Here is a 21,127-nt window from a genome sequence, read left to right on the forward strand (position 1 = left end):
TTTTTTGATTCAAAGAAATAAAATTATTTATTTATTGTAGAATGTAAAAATAAAAGACATGGCAACATTTATACTGTACACATACAGGAGAAAAAAATATAGTATTTTACCAATTAATTTCAATGACCAATATTGCTCCTACTGTATATCACAACATATTTTGGTAACACTTAATGTTAGTTAATGTGTTAAGTAACATGAACCATTGTTATTGTTTAAATTCTTCAAAATGGTCTATTACAGTATTTATTAATTGTTAATAAAAATTCATGTTAACAGTTCATTAACTAAAGTTAGCAAGCATTAATTTTTAGAATGCTACTTTATTTATTTCATAATGCATTAGTAAATGTTGAACTGTGAATAATAAATGCTGTACTAGTCTAGTACTGTTTGTTCTTAGTTCAAACTAAATTCAAACCATATTGTAAATTGAGCAATATTTCTTCTCATTATTATTATTATTATTTTGAAATATATGTTATATATATGTTATATCATTTAGCATTTAGATCTGTTACATGACTGCAATCATAAATTTGTCTGTGAATTTAAACAAGAATATTCAAAAATTGTTAAAGATTACATTTTATTGGCATTTTATTGTTAGCAAATTACTGGGGGGAGAAAAAAATATGAAACTATTTCATTAAATGAATAACTGTGGATCTTCTGAGTTTGATTCATAAGACATGAGGTATATGAAAAGACAGCGTGAAGAAAACATGGTGAAAACAGATAGAGATTACAAAGCCAGCAGTTCAAACCCAAGCAGAAACGGACATCAGTGACGTCTTGATCTGGGCTGAGAGCCAGTGGATGAGAAGCTTGACAGACACCGAACATCCTGGTTTAACAAATCTGATCTCCTTTTCGGATCAATTCAGTTAATCATAACAATTATTTGATTGCAGAGCCTTTAGGAAACAAAATAAAGACACAAAAACTTATTTTACACTAAACATCCACCAGAAGTCCCTTATTTTTTCTTTTTGTCTTGTGTGTTGGTGAACCAGGCATCCAGCAGCTTTTTACTGTAGTAGATCTGCCAGCCGTGTACCTGAACTGAAATAATCAAGACTAAGTACATTATAGACACGGCAGAGAAGCCAAAGATGAACCTATAAGCTTTGCCGTGGCGATAAAGCTGCTGAGCCACAGGGAACATCTCCATTCCCCCGTAAAGAATAGGGCCGATGCAGAAAAGCCCTCCGCTGATCATTGAGATGACCAGATAGCTGATGTTGTTTTTCGGTAAAGCCATGAAACTGAAGACAGTAGGTATGATGCTCAGGAGATATGTGTATTCCCACTGGTATGGAGAGGCCACTACTTTATGAGACACCAGGTTAAGTTGGCTGACAAGCACCTGTGCTGCGACAAGAAACCAGACCACTGCATGAGCGATGTTCAATTTCTTGATCTCAGACTTCAGGGCCACACTGTAGAGATTGAGAAGAGTCAGTTCAACAGGACCAGGCGAACTCTGTAACCTAATGCTGTCATAAGCCCCTTTCACACATACAGACCTTTCTGGAAAGTTACCGGCAATTTTCCGGAAAGGTTGTATGTGTGAACAGATCCTTTTTGAAAATACCGGTAAATTCGTTCTGGCTATTTTCCGGAAAGAGAAGTTTTAACATTACCGGTAATTTGCCGGAATACTGCGCTGTGTGAATGCAGAAGGAAGATTGTCGGAAAGAGCGCGTGCACGTCTAGAACGTGCTGACATGAGACGTCTGCTTTAGCCAATCAGAACAGTCATTCGCATTTACGTCCGTGCGGTTTATGAGAATAAAAGCCTTTAAATATTTTCCCAGACGCATTTAGCTGCTAGAAGTTAGTCAGGTAACGTTTATATGTTCTTCTTAATGCCAACTGTGTAAATAATCATCGATAAGATGCTTATGATAAGCCGCTGTTTGTTTACCTTCAAGCTTTGCGTGTGCCAGCACAGACACATATTATGAACATCTTGATATGCGAAAGTGATCCTCCATATGTTTTTATCGAAGTTGTTCTCAATACTGATCATCCACAGAGTTTGTATTGAACTCAAATGTTTACAACTACAAGCGGGTTAGATAAATGATTGGTTTGAAGTGAAGAATGAGTAAAGAATTATAGCAAAACATTTTTTGTTTCTTTCTTCTGTTGAATATAATATAAACATTTTTTTTACTTTTTTATTTTTTTTGATTGAACTATCACTTATACATTTATTTTTTTTATTTTAATAAAAAAATATTTGAATACATTTTTTCGGATTTTAGAATTTTCCTGAACATATTGGCATATTGAGTTCTCAAGCTTAATGGAACAGAAAACCTGTTTCATGCATTTATATCATAAAACATAATATAAAACAGTAACGTTAGTTTAAACCAACGTCTGATTTCTAAATCCAAAATCTGCCTTTGAAACGAGATTTGACTTTTATCCTAAAAAAATTATTAATGAAAGAATTACTGTGAATGGTCATATCTCCAGAAATTTTGTAAAATGTTAAAATATATTTCTATTACTAATATTTCATTACATTAACCCCAATTAAAAAAAATGTACCTCATCTGATAGTGTGACGCGACGCGCTCACGGTGCTGGTAGTCGCTGCCGTCTGTTCCTGTGGCCCGTGGTCCTGCTCGTGATGCCATGGCAAACCACCTCCGTCGACAACCTGAGGTAAAAGTGAACTCAAAATGTACCTTACTTCTTCGACGTATTAGTAATTTTGAGGCAAGGCAGGCTAAAGTTAAGGTTCAACATAAAGACATATTAGTATACAAAATTCGAGCCATAATGTTTGGAACTGACAGACTTCAACGGAGGTAAAGTTGGTTTTATATTCACAACATTCAGACTTTCTCCTTAATATATTTTCAAAAAAGCATTCGTTGCACATTCTAAATAGAGAGATAATATTAGCAGTCAATGACTATCAAAGTACAACATTGGACACAGTCAATTAAATATTGCTAATGTCGTTTTGAAGTCATGCTTACATGCTATAACTGACCGAATGTTCATAGTATGGTAAACAATATAGGGACCCTGTCACAGTTGTCACTGAACGTTGTGTGAATATAAAACCAACAACTACAATCAGACTTCAATATATTTACTAACACCATCTTTATTTTTACAGAATGTGACTGACAGCAACTGTCAAAAAAGACATAAAAAGGGAGTAAGTTAAGTTATGACACAACTTTACCTACACACTTTCTGTCGCGATATTACTAAATTTGTGGCATTTTAAGAATTATAACAACTTGACAAAACACCCGAATAGCAATGTTAACCAAACCTCTAAAGTTACACTTCAGTAATACTCTTCGTTTTTGTTACATTTTATTGACTTTATCCAAACTACACCAAACAATATCTAAAGCCATTTTTAATTCGAATAACTTATTTACAGAATCTGTAACTTATACATCTTTGCAGCAGTATTTGCTTGTTTATGAGTTCACGACCTTGTAAAAACTTGGTTGTTACTATAATCATCCACCCATCCACAGGTTTAACAATATTGTTAAATACATTTATTCAATATTAACGCCGTTTTGATTCTAAAATAACGTATTATCAGATAACGACTAGTCAACAACTTCTGCAGCTTTTGCTGACGCTTCCTTAACATTACAGCTGAAGTAACAGTGACTCTTTATGAGGCACTATAGGTTTATTCAAACTGTCAGCTTTTCAAATACACAGCCGCGCATTTATATATCAAACCTGCGAATATACTAAAACTGTAATATTTAACTCCTACCTTATTTTGACATGAACCAGCAAACTACTCACACACAGACAGCAGAAACGTGAGCAAAAGTATCTCTTCTTCTATACATGTGGCAGTCCTGACAGACCAGAACATCGCCCTCATTGGTGTGGAGCGAGAACGATTAATGAATACGTAAATATCATTCTGCTTTGAAAAGGATTGATAAATATAATAAGTTATTCAATTATGCATTACATTGATGATATTAGTAAAATAGTGTTAAATTTCTGCTGTCTTTGTTAGTCTGTTTGAGAGACTTGGAAGCACATTTGTTGTGTAGATTAATGGGTACAGAGAGAATTAGACATTGACAATCAGGGGATCAAGTTATTTTGTGTAACAAAATCAATCAAACGAATTTATTTAAATGATATCTATTTTATTAATTAAACAAATTTAAGTTTTCTTTGTTTTGTGGGATATTTAGTGTATTCTGACCTACAGTATCCTCTATTTTAGAGGTTACATCAAACTATATAAACCATGCAGCTAATCGTAGAAACAAACACCTATTTTACAAGAAAAAAAAAAAGTGTAAAAACTTATCATGTCTCTCAGCGTAGATTGATTGATGCGATTATGAATTCACAATAGTATAATCCATTATAGGGGTGGTCAAATTTAAATTTATATCATCTATTATTTTAAGTAGTAACATTAATATTTAAGATGCAGATCAGAGCAAACTATTTTTCACTATTTATATTTACCCCCATACATTTTGCTTTGATGTCTTTCAGGGGAGATCAAGCATTAATTGGGGGGGGGGGTCAATCCCCCCAAACCCCCTTTTAATTCGCAGCCCTATATGTGTGAGCAATTCCAGCGTTATGGATGTAACATTTTCAGCAAAAACTTAAATACACTGAGAAAGTTTATGTTAACTTTATAATGAAACATCTGTTTATATTTTCCAAAAGAGCTAACCACAGAGTTATGTGATCAGAAATGAATCTGTAAATGTTTTTAATATCTTAAATGAGGAAAATAAGCATGTGTTATAAATGTGACCAAAAAATGTGAGTTTACAGTCTACAACATACTTTGAAAAAATTATGTGAATTAAACTTTACAACCCAAAAGAAAAACTGCTAATTAAAAGGATCAGGGTTGGCTCTCTCTACAGAACAAACATGATTGATTTTATTTTATTTGACAATTTTTTTGCATTTATGAGGAAAAGCCTCATTATGTTACACAGTATTATAAGCAGCATCAACAATAATTTTACAACTATATATAATATCATATATAGTTGTAAAAACTATTCCAAAACTAGTTATAAGTTGTGCTTATGTAATTGCACACTGAATTGAGTAAACACAGAATGATACGTTCAATCATGCACTTATTATGGAGTTAATTACTTAATATTGTGAGGTATGCATTGATTTAATATCAAGCTAGGTATTACTGATTATCACAAAATTCCATGAATGTTCAGTATCAAGATTTAAAACATTTTTTTTTTTCCTGTGGACCTAATAACAAATTCACACAACTTCAGTAAATACATTTTATTAAAAAAAAAAACTGACATAAAATTTTAATTAATATTTGTTTGACAGTTTAGCACCACAATAACATAGAAATGAACAAAGAATAAACTCCCTCTGTTGTGTGCTCCACTGTCTCTGTGCGCATATACAAATTTATTCATTCAGTAGTAAAAATTAAAATAAATTACAGACATTTACCTAGGACTGTTTGAGTGTTTATGTGGCCATATACACATTTAAAACTGAAAATGAACTCACTGACAAACAATACAACTGAGTTATATTTTGATAAATTGGGTTTTAAATAAGCTTTTGTAAATGAAAGTTTCAGGAAGTTTTTAGATATGTATTTTACTTATGCTGTTAGTTAATGAGATAACCTGTTTGCATGTGCTCACATACTTTCCTGAAATTTATTGAGATGGTTAAAAGAAAAACTAAGACAGCAGAAAAATAGTGCATATCCAACAATGTGAACATTCCTTATTATGGCAATATCACATCATATTACACTGATGTGCAGTCAATGTCAATTACAATCATTATACTGTCATATGCAAATAAATAATGTGATAACAAAGTGCTTACCATATGGTTGAACAAATACCTAAAGTTACTGTGAAATGGTTTTCAAATTATGTGTACGTGTAATCATATATTTAGCATTGTCTTATTTTCTACTAAGAACCATTGCCTTTGTGGTACTAGAAACATGTAAAAACATGTGATTGTTTATGCATTTTTTCACATATTCACATAGGATATAACAAATACCCAGAGAATGATGAGTGGACGTAAGGACCAGCATAAAGTCCTGCTGCTTGCTCTGATGGTAACTGAACGTGAACAGTGTCTCCAAAGTTTAAGGGCAGTACAGCACTCCCTGATGCCTGATCCAGGTAACTTTTCTTGTATTCATCATATGTATACATAACTGGCTCATTGTTTCTGTATAAACCCACCCATACATTGTTTCCTTTGCAATTAACATGGTAGACAAAGTAGTAAATTCCAGGTATTTTGCATGTGAAGATGCCAGTTTGCAAGTTGTAATTTTGGTTTCCATTATGCAAAATTTTGTTGAAGACAACAGGTTGTCCAACTTGGGGAAATGGGGTTGTCAGCTGAGCTGTAAATGCAGGCATTTCTAGGCCATGCCTACCAATAATAGCTCCTCCAGGCTTTTCTTTCTTATAACCACCTTTTTCCCCATCAAGCCCAGGACCTGTCTCAGGAAGTATTTGCCCAAAAAATGAAGCTTGAGCACGAGGTCCAGGTAGCCCAGGTGGGCCAGGAGGACCAGGTATTCCAGGCGGACCATGGGGCCCACTCGGTCCAGGTATACCAGCAGGACCTGTTGGGCCTGGAAATCCTGGTTTTCCTTCACCTGGGATTCCAGGTTTTCCTGGTGGTCCATATTCTCCTTTTGGACCAGGTAGACCAGGAGGGCCTATTGGTCCTGCTGGACCTATTAATCCTGGTATTCCCATAGGCCCTGGATGACCTTTCTCACCTGGAAATCCAAGTTCTCCTTTTGTACCAGGCTTTCCAGGCACTCCAGGCAGCCCGGGTAAGCCTTTGTGTCCACTTTCACCTTTTGGTCCTAAGGGACCAGTTAAACCTCTAGGTCCTGGTTGCCCCAATTCTCCTGGGAATCCTGGCTTGCCAGGAAGACCTTGAGGTCCTGGTTCACCTTTTGGACCCAATAGTCCTTTTGGTCCCACTGCACCACCTTCTCCTTTTGGACCAGGAAATCCAATGCCTCCAGGGGGTCCCATAAGACCTGGAGGACCTGGGAGGCCACTTGGCCCTTGCAGTCCAATCATTCCAGGTAGACCACCATGACCTTTTTCACCTTTTGGGCCTATTGGCCCAGGCAATCCACCATGCCCTTTTTCACCTTTAGGGCCAGGATAACCAGGCTTGCCAAATCCAGGCAAGCCTGGACCCCCAGTTAAACCCGTTTGACCTGGCTCGCCCCTTCCACCTGGTAGACCTGGTTTCCCTGGTAAGCCATCTAAACCTGGTTTGCCAAAGCCTGGCAATCCCGGTGGTCCAATTTGTCCTCTCTCCCCAGGTACTCCAGCTAGCCCTGGTTCTCCAGGTGCACCAGGTTTACCTTGCCCCCCAGGAACCCCAGGTAGTCCATTCAGTCCTGGTTTGCCAATTCCTGGTAGTCCAACTTGTCCTGGTGGTCCAGGCAATCCTGGAAGTCCCTTTACGCCTGGCAATCCTGGGAGACCAAAACCATTCTCACCTTTTGGCCCTTGGAGGCCAGGGATGCCAGGGAAGCCCTTTTGTCCAGGTTCACCCCGAGGGCCAGGTTGTCCAGGGAGTCCTTGTCCCCCTGGTTTCGCCACACCTGGCAAGCCATGTGGCCCCGGAAGACCTGGAGGTCCTGGTAGTCCTATTGGTCCTTCACCACCAATTGGTCCTAACTCACCCTTTGGCCCTGGTAAACCTATACCTCCTGGTTTTCCGGGCAAACCTGCCATACCTGGCTTTCCAATTCCAGGAAGGCCTGGTGGGCCCTGAGGACCAGGTTTACCTGTAGGCCCTGGGATACCATGACCAGGAAGTCCCGGAGGGCCCCGAGGCCCTTGAAGCCCTATCGGACCGGGCTCTCCAGGAGGACCTTTCTGTCCTCTTGGAACTGTTTCACCTGAAAAAAAAAACAAAGAATAGAAAGAATAGAAACAAGAAAGCATTGTTTAAAACAGTCAAATAGGATGTTAAAATGAATGGATAAAAATGACATGGTCAAAAATATAAACAGTATGAAATATTTTTAATACATATATAATTCACCAGATGTATATTATGGAAAAAATATGGAAAAATCTGATTAAATATGACGACAGGTGTTTTTAAGTGGTTCATCCATTAAAATGCTTTCTTTAAATAAACATTGCATTGCATTTACAGTTCATTTAAATTATCCAGGCAACCCTGAGAAAATAATTTACCAATATTCTATTAAAGCTTTAAGTGAATATAAAGTAATGTAAAGTGTTTAGCAAAATTACCAACCTTTTCTTGCAATCGGTATGCCCATATGCATGGGAAACTGTGGACGTTCCTTCCCATACTGTGGAAGCAAAGGCATCTCATTTCCAAAGGGAAGTTGAGGGATTTCCTTTCCATGGTAATGGTGTTGTGTTATTCCTTCATTGCCATGTGGTAGAAGAGGTAACTGTGGCAGAGGCTGGCGCTTTTGAGGCAATGGTTTGTGTCCATAAAATGCCCCCGCATGGATATGATGTAGCAGGCACAAATGCTCCACCAGTACAAACAAGCAGGCAGAGAGGAGAGGCCCAGCCATGTCCTGTTGAATAGAGCATAGACATTTGTAATTAGTAGGCTTCTAAAATTCAGGAAAGTTAGTAGTCAGGGTCCAGATCAAAGGTTAGCAAAATCCCTTTTTATTTATTTTTTTACTGAAACAGCTCATTGTTATATGTCTGGTTGAAGAGCTGATACCCATAAGTTTATTGGTTTGTCTCCCTACCAGAACTAAGCAATCAACAATCAGTAAAAGACTGAGTTTTAGATAAACATTTTAACTTACTATGTGGCTGTTCTCGTTGCTGAGAAATGTTATCTTCTTTATGTTGGTTACAGTTTATAATGTCATAATACCCACTTCAAGAACATTTCTGTGACTGGACTGTAGTAGAATATAGAGTTTGTAATTAGAGTAAAAAAAAATGTCAGTACAATAAAAACAGCATTGAAATTACTTTTTGTTTTAATAGCATTATTCAAAAGAAGATTCAGAGTGTTCGGTGTTACACACAAGGAAAAGCACAAGGGTTGTGGATTCCAATCAATCTTTTTATTGAATCTTTTTCAAGCCATTTCAGTGCCTTCTGGTTTATACACTAGTTGCCTATTAAACTGAATTGTCCCTTTAACAGGGAATAGAATAAGGAAGTGTCAGTATGTTTGAAACAAAGAAAACAAACAGAGAATGTTAAAATGGTTTATCAACTGTTTCTAGTTGATGACAAAATTAAATTCAAATCAGCCCTAAATGTCACATTAGGACTTTCTGCAGTATAATCATGATGTTTTAATGAGTATTGTATTATAGCTCTACCTTGAATCTAGACATAATAAACAACTATTGTGCACTGTTCCCTATATAGTATATATATATAAAAACATAGTCACATGCAAAAAAGAAAAAAAAAGATAAAAACAACATTCAAGGCTTAGGTTAAGAATGTTTTCTCTTAAATCTTTTTAAATAATTATATACTAAAAGAAATAATTAATTTTTTAAACTTCAATCTGACCACTAGAGGTCAGGGACTTACCACAAAACTGACTACAAGACACCCAGAGCAACCAAATAAAAGCTGCACTTGCTTATACTCCAGTTCTTATGCTTTGTTTCTTATTCCATGCCATTATTATGTAGTAAGTGTTTTGTGTAGAGACATTCAAAACCGAACGAATTATCACATTCTATTAGATCAACAAATTATACAAACATGTAGACCAGGGGTGCTCAATCATGTTCCTGGAGATCTACATTCCTGCAGATTTCAGTTGCTACCCATATCAAACACTCCTGCCTGTAATTATCAAGTGGTGTTCAGGTCCTAATTAATTGGTTCAGGTGTGTTTGATTTGGGTAGCAACTGAAATCTGTAGGAAGGTAGATCTCCAGGAACAGGATTGAGCACCCCTGATGTAGACAATAACATGATACCATTTTCTGCCAGTGACACAAATGTGCAAAAGATCCACTGTGGCACAAATGACTTGATGTGTTTCGTATTTCTTTTGTTCGTCTTGAAAGCCACATCCTCTAAAGTGATGTCCCAAAAACTGCAATGAACAGAAAACTGAGCACCTCAGATGGAAACATCTGTGCTAAAATCCAAATCGTGAGTCTAAACCAAAGCAAGCCCATAAAGGAGAGGGCATCCTGCTTTGATTGAGGGTGGAAAATTTGTAAAAGCTGGAATGCTTTTTAAAGAATGGGTTTTTGATTCTAATACATACCGACGTATTGGGATCAGCATGTGAGTAGGAGGCCGAAGCCTTGACTCCCTTTTGTGAGCTACTGTAAACAGAGATCTTGATTAATCTAGCATGAATAGAACAAAAAGACAAAGTATCACATAAACCATTGTTATTGAGATGCTACCAGCCAGGTTGATTGTGCCTCCAAAGATATAGTTTCCACCTATTTCATAAATCTGAAACTTCTCCATTTTATCATTCCTTCATAGCTTACACTAGTCTTTATATATTCAGTTCCTCTCACTGAGACAGCAGACATTTTTTACATACTAGGTTGTACATGCGTCACAACTATTCACATTCATTCATTCATTCATTCATTTCCCTTATTTAATAGGCACCGGAAACAAACCAGACAGTTCATTTCTCAGAAATGAAATTCATTCCTTGGAAATGTTTAATTTATAACTCCACCCAAAGATTTGTTTTCAGTGGATCTAGTGTCATTCTTACTGCTGACTATATGTGCACCCTAGAACTCAACTTTTGAAAAATAACTCTGAAAAGGACTGGCAAGTCAGAGTGAATGGCCGTCCAATGTTCTCCATATCCAAAACGTTTGTGGACATCAAAACAAATTCGTTCCACTGGAACATTTCTCAATTACTGCTGGCCCTGTCTGAAAGATATCAAGTGCTACAGAATATCATAATCAATAGCTCTCTTTTGTGTCCATGATCATACCACCCAGCATAAATCACCATAGAGATGCCAACACGATCCCAGGAGAAGCAGTTCAGGAGATTTAATTTCCATGGGAAGAATATGGCTCATGAAGGCATCTGTTCATTCTGAACCCGACAGTTTATAACCTGGCCCGCTGTATCTCCGTGCTTGTTTATCAGGTTCACGAGGCTGAAACAAACTTGTTTCCTCTGTTCTGTGTTGGATATTTGAGCATGCCAGAAAAAATCTGCTGCAAGCTTTTGGTGCTCAAGCCAACGGTCAAACAAAACAAATATTGAGAAGCGAGGGTCAAAATCACAAGGACAAGCAGGACATAACAACAGCAACCCTACACGTCCAATGCAGAGAGCAGGAACTAATGTTTTTCCTCATGTCTTTTTGGCCAAAATTTACTACCGCAGCATTTGTCTGCTTGGTTTCATGCCACTGCTCTTTTATCGCCCTGCCCCGATTCTAATATAATCAAATTTCCATTCCTACTTTTCTGACTGCTTCCAGATGTTTCACTTCTGTTCACAATAAACAAATAAAGAGCATGCTGGGTGTCAACTTCGTAGTTAGAGTTATACACTCAATGTTGTTATTACCTGTTCAACCTAAAACCTTATGATTTTCTGTCAATAGCATACATCAACATATATATATATAGGTTATATAAATTCAAATTTTTGAAGATATATATATGCACTTTATAAATGCTTGGCTTTTTCAACCTAAATTTGGGTAAAATATGGACAAACCCAGCTGAAAAATATTTCATTAAATTATAGTTTAAACCTTAAGGTTATTCTTAATTACAAAAATCATCATTAGCCTAATCTTTTTAAGATGACATTTGGTTTGATATCTTGCATATTGTCCAATGACATTCATTCATTCATTCATTCATTCATTCATTCATTCATTCATTCATTCATTCATTCATTCATTCATTCAGTCATTCATTCATTCATTCATTTTTCTTTGGCTTAGTCTCTTTATTCATCAGAGGTCACCACAGTGGAATAAACTGCCAACTTATCCAGCATAGGTTTAACACAGCGGATGCCCTTCCAGCTGCAACCCAGCACTGGAAAACATCCATACACACTCATCCACAATCATACATACGGCCAATTTAGTTTATTCAATTCACCTATTCTGCATTTCTTCATAACTGTGTGACTGCATGACTTTAGGGGAAACCAAAGCAGCCAGAGTAAACCAATGTGAACATGGGGAGTACATGCAAACTCCACACTGAAACACCAACTTACCCAGCTGGGACTCGAACCAGTGACCTTTTTGTTGGGAGGTGACTAAGTCACCATGTCTCATCCAGCTGCTAAATATTTAAGAAAATTATAGTTTAACCCTTAAGGGTTTTCTTAATTACAAAAATCATTATTAATCAAATGTTTTTAAGATGGCGTTTGGTTTGATATCTTGCATATTGTGAAATGATATTTAAATATATATATATATATATTATAAAATTTTTTAAATAACTTTAAATTACATCTCCAAATGCAACATAAAATTAAGGGCTTGTGCAGGACCTGAACTCAGCAGTTTTTATTTCTTTTCTTTTTGTTTTTTGCATTAAGATACTTTTAGGATTTATGTGTTCTTGAAAAACCTTGGACTGTGGGGGTCCATGCAAACACGAGGAGAACATGCAAACTCCACACAGAAATGCTAACTGACCCAGCTGGGGCTAGAACCAGCGACTTTCTTGCTGTAAGGCGACAGTGCTAACCACTGAGCCACATTGTCACCTCAAAGGAAACCTATTGTGCAAAATTTACTCATATAAGGGATTTAAACAGTGTGGCAACAGTGAATATAACCAGTTTCTAATAGTAAAAATGTAATGTAATTTTTTTTTATAAACACTTCATAACAACCATCTGTAAAAACACTTTGATTGACATTCTCCCTCTCCATTAGAAGGGTAAATCCTCACCCATTAGCATAGGATGTTAGACTTGTTTTTGAATCTGCCACTATGCTGACACACATGAATTTGTAGCTCCACCCTATTTTGAAAATAGCACAATATAATTAGAATTTAAAGTAACAGTCACCAAAATGGCACAACTATTTCATTTTTATTATATTTGTGAGGTATTTTGAGCTGAAACTGCACATACACAAGTCTAGAGACATCAGAGACTTAAGGGGGACACACACTGGATGCGCCGTTCAGCGCCGCGACACAGTGCGCACATGACAGTTAAAAGTATCGCACACCAGACACGCACATTTGCATGATATTTAACATAAAACTATTCAGATGGCGCTCTGTGGTGCAGCAGAAATATGAACAGTGTCCTGAGTCTGTCAGCCTTGGACAGAAAACAGAGAGGTTGCAGTTTAAATAGAGAGAGTTTATTCAATAATTATGATGAACAAAGGCTGCTGCCGTTCTTCAACCACCCTTGGGAGAACGCAGACTGGGAGGTGAGCAACAGAAAATCCATCTGGCGAGCACAGGTGAGAAGCTGGGTTTAAACCGTGAGGAGGCTGTGCAGATCATAGGTTAGCAAAATGAAATTAATTACAAGTCAGGTGTTGGACTTGACTAGACTGGGGTTAAAGAAAGGTTTGCTTAGAGCGAGAAAGAATGTCCAAAGACTTTAATGAACAGAATAATCCGACAAAGTGTAACAAAACGGGGCAGGTATATATAGAGAGGTAAATAGGATCAAATAGAAACAGGTGAGCAATGCATGCGCGCCAGCGCTGATTAAAAGGAGGGACAGCTGAGGTGAACAACACAGAAGATTAGATCAAACCTGACTCCTGACAAAGTCGTGGCTGGGAGCCATGGACAGCCACCGACTTGCGGCGTCAATGTGTGTACCCTGATAGAAACCTATGTTTATAATTCTGAAATGCATGGCGCTGTGACACTGATCAGATCTGTTCTATGACTGTGTAAACAAGAAAAAAGACGCATGCATTCAGATATTCAGAGATCGGTTTCAGGCCTCCTTCATATGTGGAAATAAATCAGATATAAATCGGATATGTGACTATGCGACTATCATGTAAACAGGCAGATCGGATTTATTTAGGCATTCCGTTTCGTACGTTATTAAACTTGCAACATTGTGTTACTTCTCTGCAGTTTAATGACGCAGAAGGAAGAGTGTGTGTGGAGACGCTGATGCGGTAAACAACAGCAGAGGAAACATGGAAGAGGAAAGTGGTCAGTTACCACAATTTGCTACCACCAGACCTGAGTTCTCACTCGTACCCGCAAATTCCTCTGAATGGCGGAGGACACCATGTATAAATCATAGGCGCAAGTTGCGATGACGTCCCTTTCCCTCCAATGTTGGGCAAACTTTGCATATTTCGCAGAGCTAAAAGCAAAACATTTTCTTCCATCATGGCTAGTGAGGCGCAGATGCTAGAACCCACCTTTACACATCCTCGACGTTGTAAATTGTATAGCAAGTGTAAACACATTAATCGGATATGGGTCACAATTAAAAGATTGTGTTAATGGACAGGCAAAAAAATCAGATATAGGTAACAAATCGAAATTGGGCATCAAAATATGTCTCTTTTAAATGCAAAAACAGATGAAATGTATAATTTAAATTCCAATAATGTCTGCAAACAAGTGAAAAAAAGAGGTCAGTTTAGGGTGCTGTTTTTCAAAATGCTAACAAATAGATTCATGATGCAGTATTCTGGAGCTGCTGGAGCTTTACCATCAGCATGACGGTGATAATGAGGTGCCGACAGTAAACAGGAGAAGATGCCAGAAAACACACTCAAACATACACAAACACAGGTTCGACGAAATATGTGTTAATGAAAATCCCAACCTGCACTGTTTTTGTACATGACTAACTATTCTTGAAACTATTGGTGTTCAACAACTTCTAGAAACCCAGGAAACCAAAGTGTTGTGAAAAATCAAGATACACAGAAATACAACAAAAGATGCACTTTATTTCTTGTTGTGTTTATCGAAATATATCATGTTTATGTCATTCTGACTTTCAGGTTCTGAGTGATACCCTTATGAAACTACATGGATAATTTTACAGATATTTAGGCTTTGGATTTCAAGTTTTATTTAAAAGGATTAATCAAAACTACATTTGTTTACTTTTTAGGAGGGAATTAAAACACTAATGGTATGAATTAGAATCATGCACAAAGACAAATGATAAAAGTCATTTTTCTCTTGGGACTTGTGGAGCATCTATGGATTGCTCTCCAGTGCTTGGACATTCAGCAGTGAAAATTAAACCACACTGAACTGAACTAAACTGAACTTCAGGTCTAAAACTGGACTGACATAGTTTCAGTTTACGAGAACTTCTATGTTAAGCTGCTTTGACACAATCTACATTGTAAAAGCACTTTAGAAATAAAGATGAATTGAATTTAATTGAATTGAACTCAACATTCAATTTTGGATTGCTTTCACCAAACCATATTGTATAAGCCCAGAAAACTTGGAATACACGACGTGCTACAAAGAACCATTCATTGACACTTCTGCTTCCTAAAGAAAAACGTATTAATGGTAGCTATGCACAACTATAAGCAAAACCTTATTCACCCGAAAAAGAAAGAACGGAAACATGATAAGTAGCCTTAAAAGTCTATACTGTAACATGAATGTCTACCATTTTTATATAAGGCTAGTTGTAAATACTTCTGACTTTTGTTCTTTGTACTTTGAATTCTTAAAATTTCGGACACATTTTTTTTTCATATTTTTATCCGCAAAAAATAATCAGACATAGAAAAAATTGCATAATGCACCACATCTGTATTAATTATTGTTACTAAAAATATAAAACGTGTACAAATCAATTCAAGCAGTGATGCTTTGTTCTCAAAGCAACGTGAGCTACTGAGCAAACTGATCACGTCAGAAATGTTGTCTATATGGAGATTGTTAAGGTGCTGTGTGGTACTTATTTGGTGTCGTTCGAAGAACTACACAAAAATAATCCATTATTCATGGGTAACATGTCTCTGTACACATCTTTCGTGTGAAAAGTAGCAAAAATGTTTATGTCATACTGCCTCGTATCTTTAATTTAACCTAAAAAATGCAGTCAAACATATCAAAGTATAAACCACAAAAATGTAGGCTGAATCACGTATTCCTAATGCTGATGTTGCACTCAACAATTCACCATGCCTGTGTTCAGATGAGGGGTCAAAACAGGACATAAAAAAGTCTACTACTATTATGTACTTTTGTTGAAGTAAAATTTTGATAACATTACAAGTGGATATCGGAGAAGAGTACAAAATAATTAAAAGCCAGCTCGTGACCCTCTTGTAGTGATATTAAGTATGGTGTTCTTGCTCATGTGATATTGTTCAAATACACTGAGGTCGAGTTGCAACGGAATGTAGAATCAGCTGACAGAACCGACCGAGAGCCAGAACTGCTGTAAAACACATTCTCTCACTCGCTCAGTAACTCACACACACTCGCTCTCCCTCACAGGGAAGTGTTTCATGTTACCATATGTTTTAGTCCATGGGGAATAAGAGATTTCGGGCAGTATATTAACGATGATGAGGTAGCAGAAAGACACTCTTTCACCTCTATTAAAATAAAATGGGTGCCCCATTGGTGCATTAAAAGGAAAAATATTTTTTATACCTCTTATCATTTTATTTGGAAAAGCTATTGCAAACATTTCAAAGGAAGATATATATTTCTATCTCAAGCAATTGGTACCAAAACTGTCCATTGAGGTAGTTTTGAGAACTCAAATGTTGTAATAAAATAATACAAAATTAAGTAGATGAAACAACATTTGTATTTAAGGCATGTTTGTAAAATCAACAATCAGTTTGTATTCATTGCCATGTTTGAAAGTTTAATTCAAAATCAAAAGCCAAATTTAAGACCACTAGGTTTTAAGCTGGTCCAAAATACACAGACACAAACTCGTGTATGTAGGTATCTTGATAGACACTCCCCATGGATCTAACAATTGTATGATGTACAGATTGTACATTCTATGCCCATACCCTTAAATCTAAAGCTTACAGTAAACAATCTACATTTTTACATTTTTAAAATATGTCATTCTGTGTGATTTATGAGCTGTTTTCCTCATGGGGACCAAAAAAATCTCCACACAAGGCCAAAGTTACTGGTATTGTAAATCATGTGGGGACATACTTACAACAAGTACACACATACTTGTAAATGTGGTGTACTCCATAGGCAAAATGTACTTTATGCTGTAAAAATACTTTTTATATGGCCTTACACCAATACATTTAAACCCAACATTCACTGGAAAGCTGTGGCAAATTTTGAATGTCAAAAGACCTGAAGTATAATTTTTAAGCAATATAGCATGAATTATGAGAACACAAGTATGTCCTCAGAAACAACCTTAGCATTGTCATACCAGCTTAATACCCAATCATTGTACATTTTTATACAAATTTGTGTCCTCGTAAACCGCATGAATAAGCACACACACATGCACAAACACACACACAGTATAATTATATACAACATTATTCGATTTAGGTTTAATTTAAATGGTAATTTATGTGTGTTATAAACTTTTTGGAATTTTTGTATATTTTTAGCTGGAAAAATAGAATTAAATTTAAATAAAATATTTATTTTAATTTGTTGCAAATAAAAGTTTCTCATCAAGAGAATGAGATAGGCTGACTAACATTATCTCCATTTTGGTGTTTAAAATCATAATTAATTTTTAATTACATTAAATTTTCTCAGATGACTCTCATTGTTCGAGCAAGACACTGATGCAGGTGATTTATATCACTGCAAACACATGTCAGGATCAGAGGTGTGCCGATGTTTTTGTGAATGTATGTGTCACATTCCAAGCCCACACTCCCTAGTTCTGCTCATGCTCAGAGACGAGTGGCTTCCAGCCTTCACACCGTCTCTACACTTTGGTTCTGTCAGTTCTTCCACTGTGAGAACCAAAAAAGAGGCCTGGCCAAACTTGAAGGCCCTACAATACAAGGCTTTTAATGATTTTTGTGTATTAATCACTTTTATATTCACAATATATGAAAATCTTTAAGCCAACAGCCTAGATTTTAATAAACAGGACTTATTTGTATCATGGCTGTTGCAAATTGTTTAGTTATTTAATGGAAATCCCAATGTGGACTGTTTTTGTGCATGAGTAACTGTCCTTAAAACTAGTGTTCAACAACTCCTAGAAACCTATGAAAAGCAAAGTGTTGTGAGAAATCAAGATAAACAAGAATCCAAAAAAAAAAAAAAATGAAGCTGTTTATTTTCTTTTTTGTTTATCTGTCATCTGTCATTTCAACTTTCTTCTGATAACCACATTTCAGGTTCAGAGTGATACTCTGTGATGAAACTACATGGATAATTGTACAGATTCCTTGGCATTTCGTTTGGAGCTTTATTAAGTAGACGAATTACCATGTTTGTAAACATTCATGATGCGCGCACAGGGAGTTGGCAGAAACAACCAGGAGCGCTAACATTTACATCAAGGGAATGACATCCGATGCGGTACAGAGTTTTTTGTTGTCATAAAAATAAGTTATATTGATTACATATTCTATATATTATTTACATAGTGCTTTCAGCGTATTATAGCAGCTTGTCACCCAGTGATAAGCACAGTGATTCGGCAAAATTAATGTTAAAGTGAGCGGTGTTCGTCTGAAAGGTCCATTTGCGATAGCACCCTCCCAATGAATGACCAAGCATCCAGCCTGAAAAATACAGTTTCATAGACGCTCCAAGTGATTTTACAAGAGAGAAGTTAAAGGCCTACAAGTCTTTGGATGCCAACAATGTTGTTCTGTGTGGTCACGTGCATGAAATAATGTTCCATGATTACCAGATTCAACACTATGTATTGTTAAAAACCGTGGTTCTGCATAGACAAAGACAAGGAAAGAAGACGGAACTGTACAAGGCCTGGGTAATTGATCATCAAGTAAAACAACTGCATTCTGGCAGTGAAATGCACCTGTACGACACATAATGTGAATTTGCACATAAAGGTAAAGTTGGTTTTTTATTTACACATTCGGACTTTCTCCTTAATAATATAATTTCATAAAAGTATTATTTGCAAACTCTAAATAGCGAAATCATATTAGCAGCCAATGACTATCAAAGTACAACATTGTTCACAATCAAATAAGCAGTGTTAATGTTGTTTTCAAGTCTCACTAGCGGGTTATTTCAGACAGAATATTCAAAGTGCCGTGGTAAACAATATAGGGAGTGTGTCACATCTTGTCACTGAATAAATGTGTGAATATAAAATCAACTTTACCTTAATAACTTACACATTAACGTTTTATTCTTAGCATTTAGTGTTGGCAGTTAAATTAACCATGTTTAACTGTTTTTGCTGAAATCATTACTGCAATCAAAAACGAGTAACGTGTATGATTTAGCATAGCTTGAACATACCTGACATAACATATGAACTGCAGAGTCGAGCATTTCTAATTAGGTTGTCACTTCATTTAGCTCCTATTTAGCCAAAAATGTCTGCAGTTTGCTTTAAAGCAGTGTGGTGTTTGGTAAAAGCTAAGTTTTCTATTTTTTGACTTTGGCATCCTACAGCACAACACGACATGTTTGCTTTTGCAACTGGGGACCTGTGTGACTCATGTGTGACGTAGGTTGGTAATTCGTCTATAGGGTTTATCAAAACACGCTATAGTTGTTTAATCTTTAGGACTAAATTACAATGATATGAATTAGAAACATGCACAAAGACAAATGGCCAAGGTTAGGACTTCCTCAACACATTCAATTTTGTATTGTTTTCACCAAACCATACTGTATAAGCCCAGAAAACTTGGAAAACCTGTTTTAAAATGTTTTGAAATGCATTTTTTTTAAATATTTTTTTTATTTAGATTGGCGGTTTGGTCTATTATGGTGACCCCTGATAAACCAGGGACTAAGCTAAAGAATAGAGAGTGAGTGTATTTAGATTACACAATCATGTAATTTTCCCTCAGAATTCTGACTTTGTTGCAAGTCTACAGGATGTCTATAAGAATTTTAGGAGTTAGCATCTCACAATTCTGCCTCTTTTTACTTATAAATGCAATTTAGGTCTCTACCGAAGCGTACTTTGAGTCTTTTTTTCAAGTACTTATAAGTTTACATCTCACAATTCTAGCTTTTTTTTTCACAAAATTGTGAGTTTACAATATATTTATGCATTTCCTAACTTGAGATGCAATGTTTTTCTAATTAGTTTATATTTATATATTATTTTTCTCAGAATTGCTATTTTAATGCACATTTACAGTCAATTCTTACTCTATAGTTCTAAAATGCCAGAACTAAATGTTTGATTCCTAAAACCATGAATCTTGTAGAATCGATAAGATCAAACAAAGATGTGTTTAATTAAATTGTCCAAGGGCGAAGAAGTGGCGCAGTAGGTAGTGCTGTTGCCTCACAGCAAGAAGGTAACTGGTTCAAGCCTCGGCTCAGTTGGCATTTCTGTGTGGAGTTTGCATGTTCTCCCTGCGTTCGCGTGGGTTTCCCCCGGGTGCTCCGGTTTCCCCCACAGTCCAAAGACATGTGATACAGGTGAATTGGGTAGGCTTAATTGTCCGTAGTGCATGAGTGTGTGTCTGTGGATGTTTCCCAGAGATTGTGGCTGGAAGGGCATCTGCTGTGTAAAAACTTTCTGGATAAGTTGGCGGTTAATTCTGCTGTGGCGACTCCGGATTAATAAAGGGACTCAGCCGACAAGAAAATGAATAAATTGCCCAATTTGTTTCATTTTGTGTAAAAAAGGCGCTGTATTTTCTTTATATTATATATTTTTAAGCACAAAATCAATGTTTTAACTTACTTAAAATATGCCTGAGTTAAGAAATAAATGTTTAAGTTGTAATTGTTTGATCACAACAATGAAAACATTTGACAATCTGATTGCTATTATAGGGAAAATTTTCCAAATGATAATATTCTTGTTTGAAAAATTGCAGAAATTTTATCAGACCTTTATAAAATAAAACTAATATAGACAATATACTCAAACACACACACGCATACTATAAATATAACACACAAAATCACTCTTACACCGTATCCTGACCTTTTCCATGGAAAGTCCACATAATAAAT

The 21,127-nt window shown here is 36.2% G+C and overlaps 2 protein-coding genes and 1 long non-coding RNA gene across 5 annotated transcripts in view; 1 reads left to right on the plus strand and 2 right to left on the minus strand.

Moving 5' to 3' along the window:
* jagn1b (jagunal homolog 1b) lies at positions 1–3,895 on the minus strand. Of its 2 annotated transcripts, none has more exons than NM_001003584.2 (3): positions 3,776–3,881; positions 2,566–2,677; positions 1–1,442 (listed from the first exon to the last, which is right to left on the minus strand). In NM_001003584.2, exons 2-3 carry the CDS (start codon positions 2,652–2,654, stop codon positions 980–982), a joined length of 552 nt encoding a protein of 183 aa, NP_001003584.2. In that variant the 5' UTR covers positions 2,655–2,677; positions 3,776–3,881; the 3' UTR covers positions 1–979. The 2 variants fall into 2 exon arrangements, with proteins under 2 accessions (NP_001003584.2, XP_009294715.3); XM_009296440.5 differs by having other exon boundaries at positions 573–1,442; positions 3,808–3,895.
* Positions 2,626–9,463, plus strand: LOC141380214 (uncharacterized). The gene is made up of 3 exons (XR_012397853.1): positions 2,626–2,828; positions 3,146–3,187; positions 6,047–9,463. It is a non-coding gene; the product is annotated as an uncharacterized lncRNA (long non-coding RNA).
* The window catches only part of col8a1b (collagen, type VIII, alpha 1b), a 25,987-nt gene continuing 10,149 nt past the window's right edge, over positions 5,290–21,127 (minus strand). Inside the window, exons 1-3 of one of the 2 annotated variants that reach the window (XM_685822.11) lie at positions 10,300–10,642; positions 8,317–8,611; positions 5,290–7,948 (exon numbers count right to left, since the gene is read on the minus strand). In XM_685822.11, the coding sequence (XP_690914.3) occupies positions 6,039–7,948; positions 8,317–8,608 (2,202 nt within the window). In that variant the 5' untranslated portion in view covers positions 8,609–8,611; positions 10,300–10,642 and the 3' untranslated portion in view covers positions 5,290–6,038. Of the gene's footprint in view, positions 7,949–8,316; positions 8,612–10,299; positions 10,643–21,127 lie in introns of those variants that run through there. The other variant, XM_005161783.6, reaches the window with a different exon arrangement.

This window comes from Danio rerio, chromosome 22 (genome assembly GCF_049306965.1).
Source record: "Danio rerio strain Tuebingen ecotype United States chromosome 22, GRCz12tu, whole genome shotgun sequence".
Classification (NCBI taxonomy): domain Eukaryota; kingdom Metazoa; phylum Chordata; class Actinopteri; order Cypriniformes; family Danionidae; genus Danio; species Danio rerio.

Bases quoted from the DNA above. Each gene is read 5' to 3' on its own strand.
- jagn1b (XM_009296440.5), bottom strand. From the start codon at position 3,889: ATGAGGGCGATGTTCTGGTCTGTCAGGACTGCCACATGTATAGAAGAA. The intron at 2,678-3,807 runs GTGAGTAGTTTG...CTTTTACCTCAG, and splicing joins CACGTTTCTGCTGTCTGTGT to GTTGTCGACGGAGGTGGTTT. The intron at 1,443-2,565 runs GTACATTTTTTT...CAATCTCTACAG, and splicing joins GCGTCACACTATCAGATGAG to TGTGGCCCTGAAGTCTGAGA.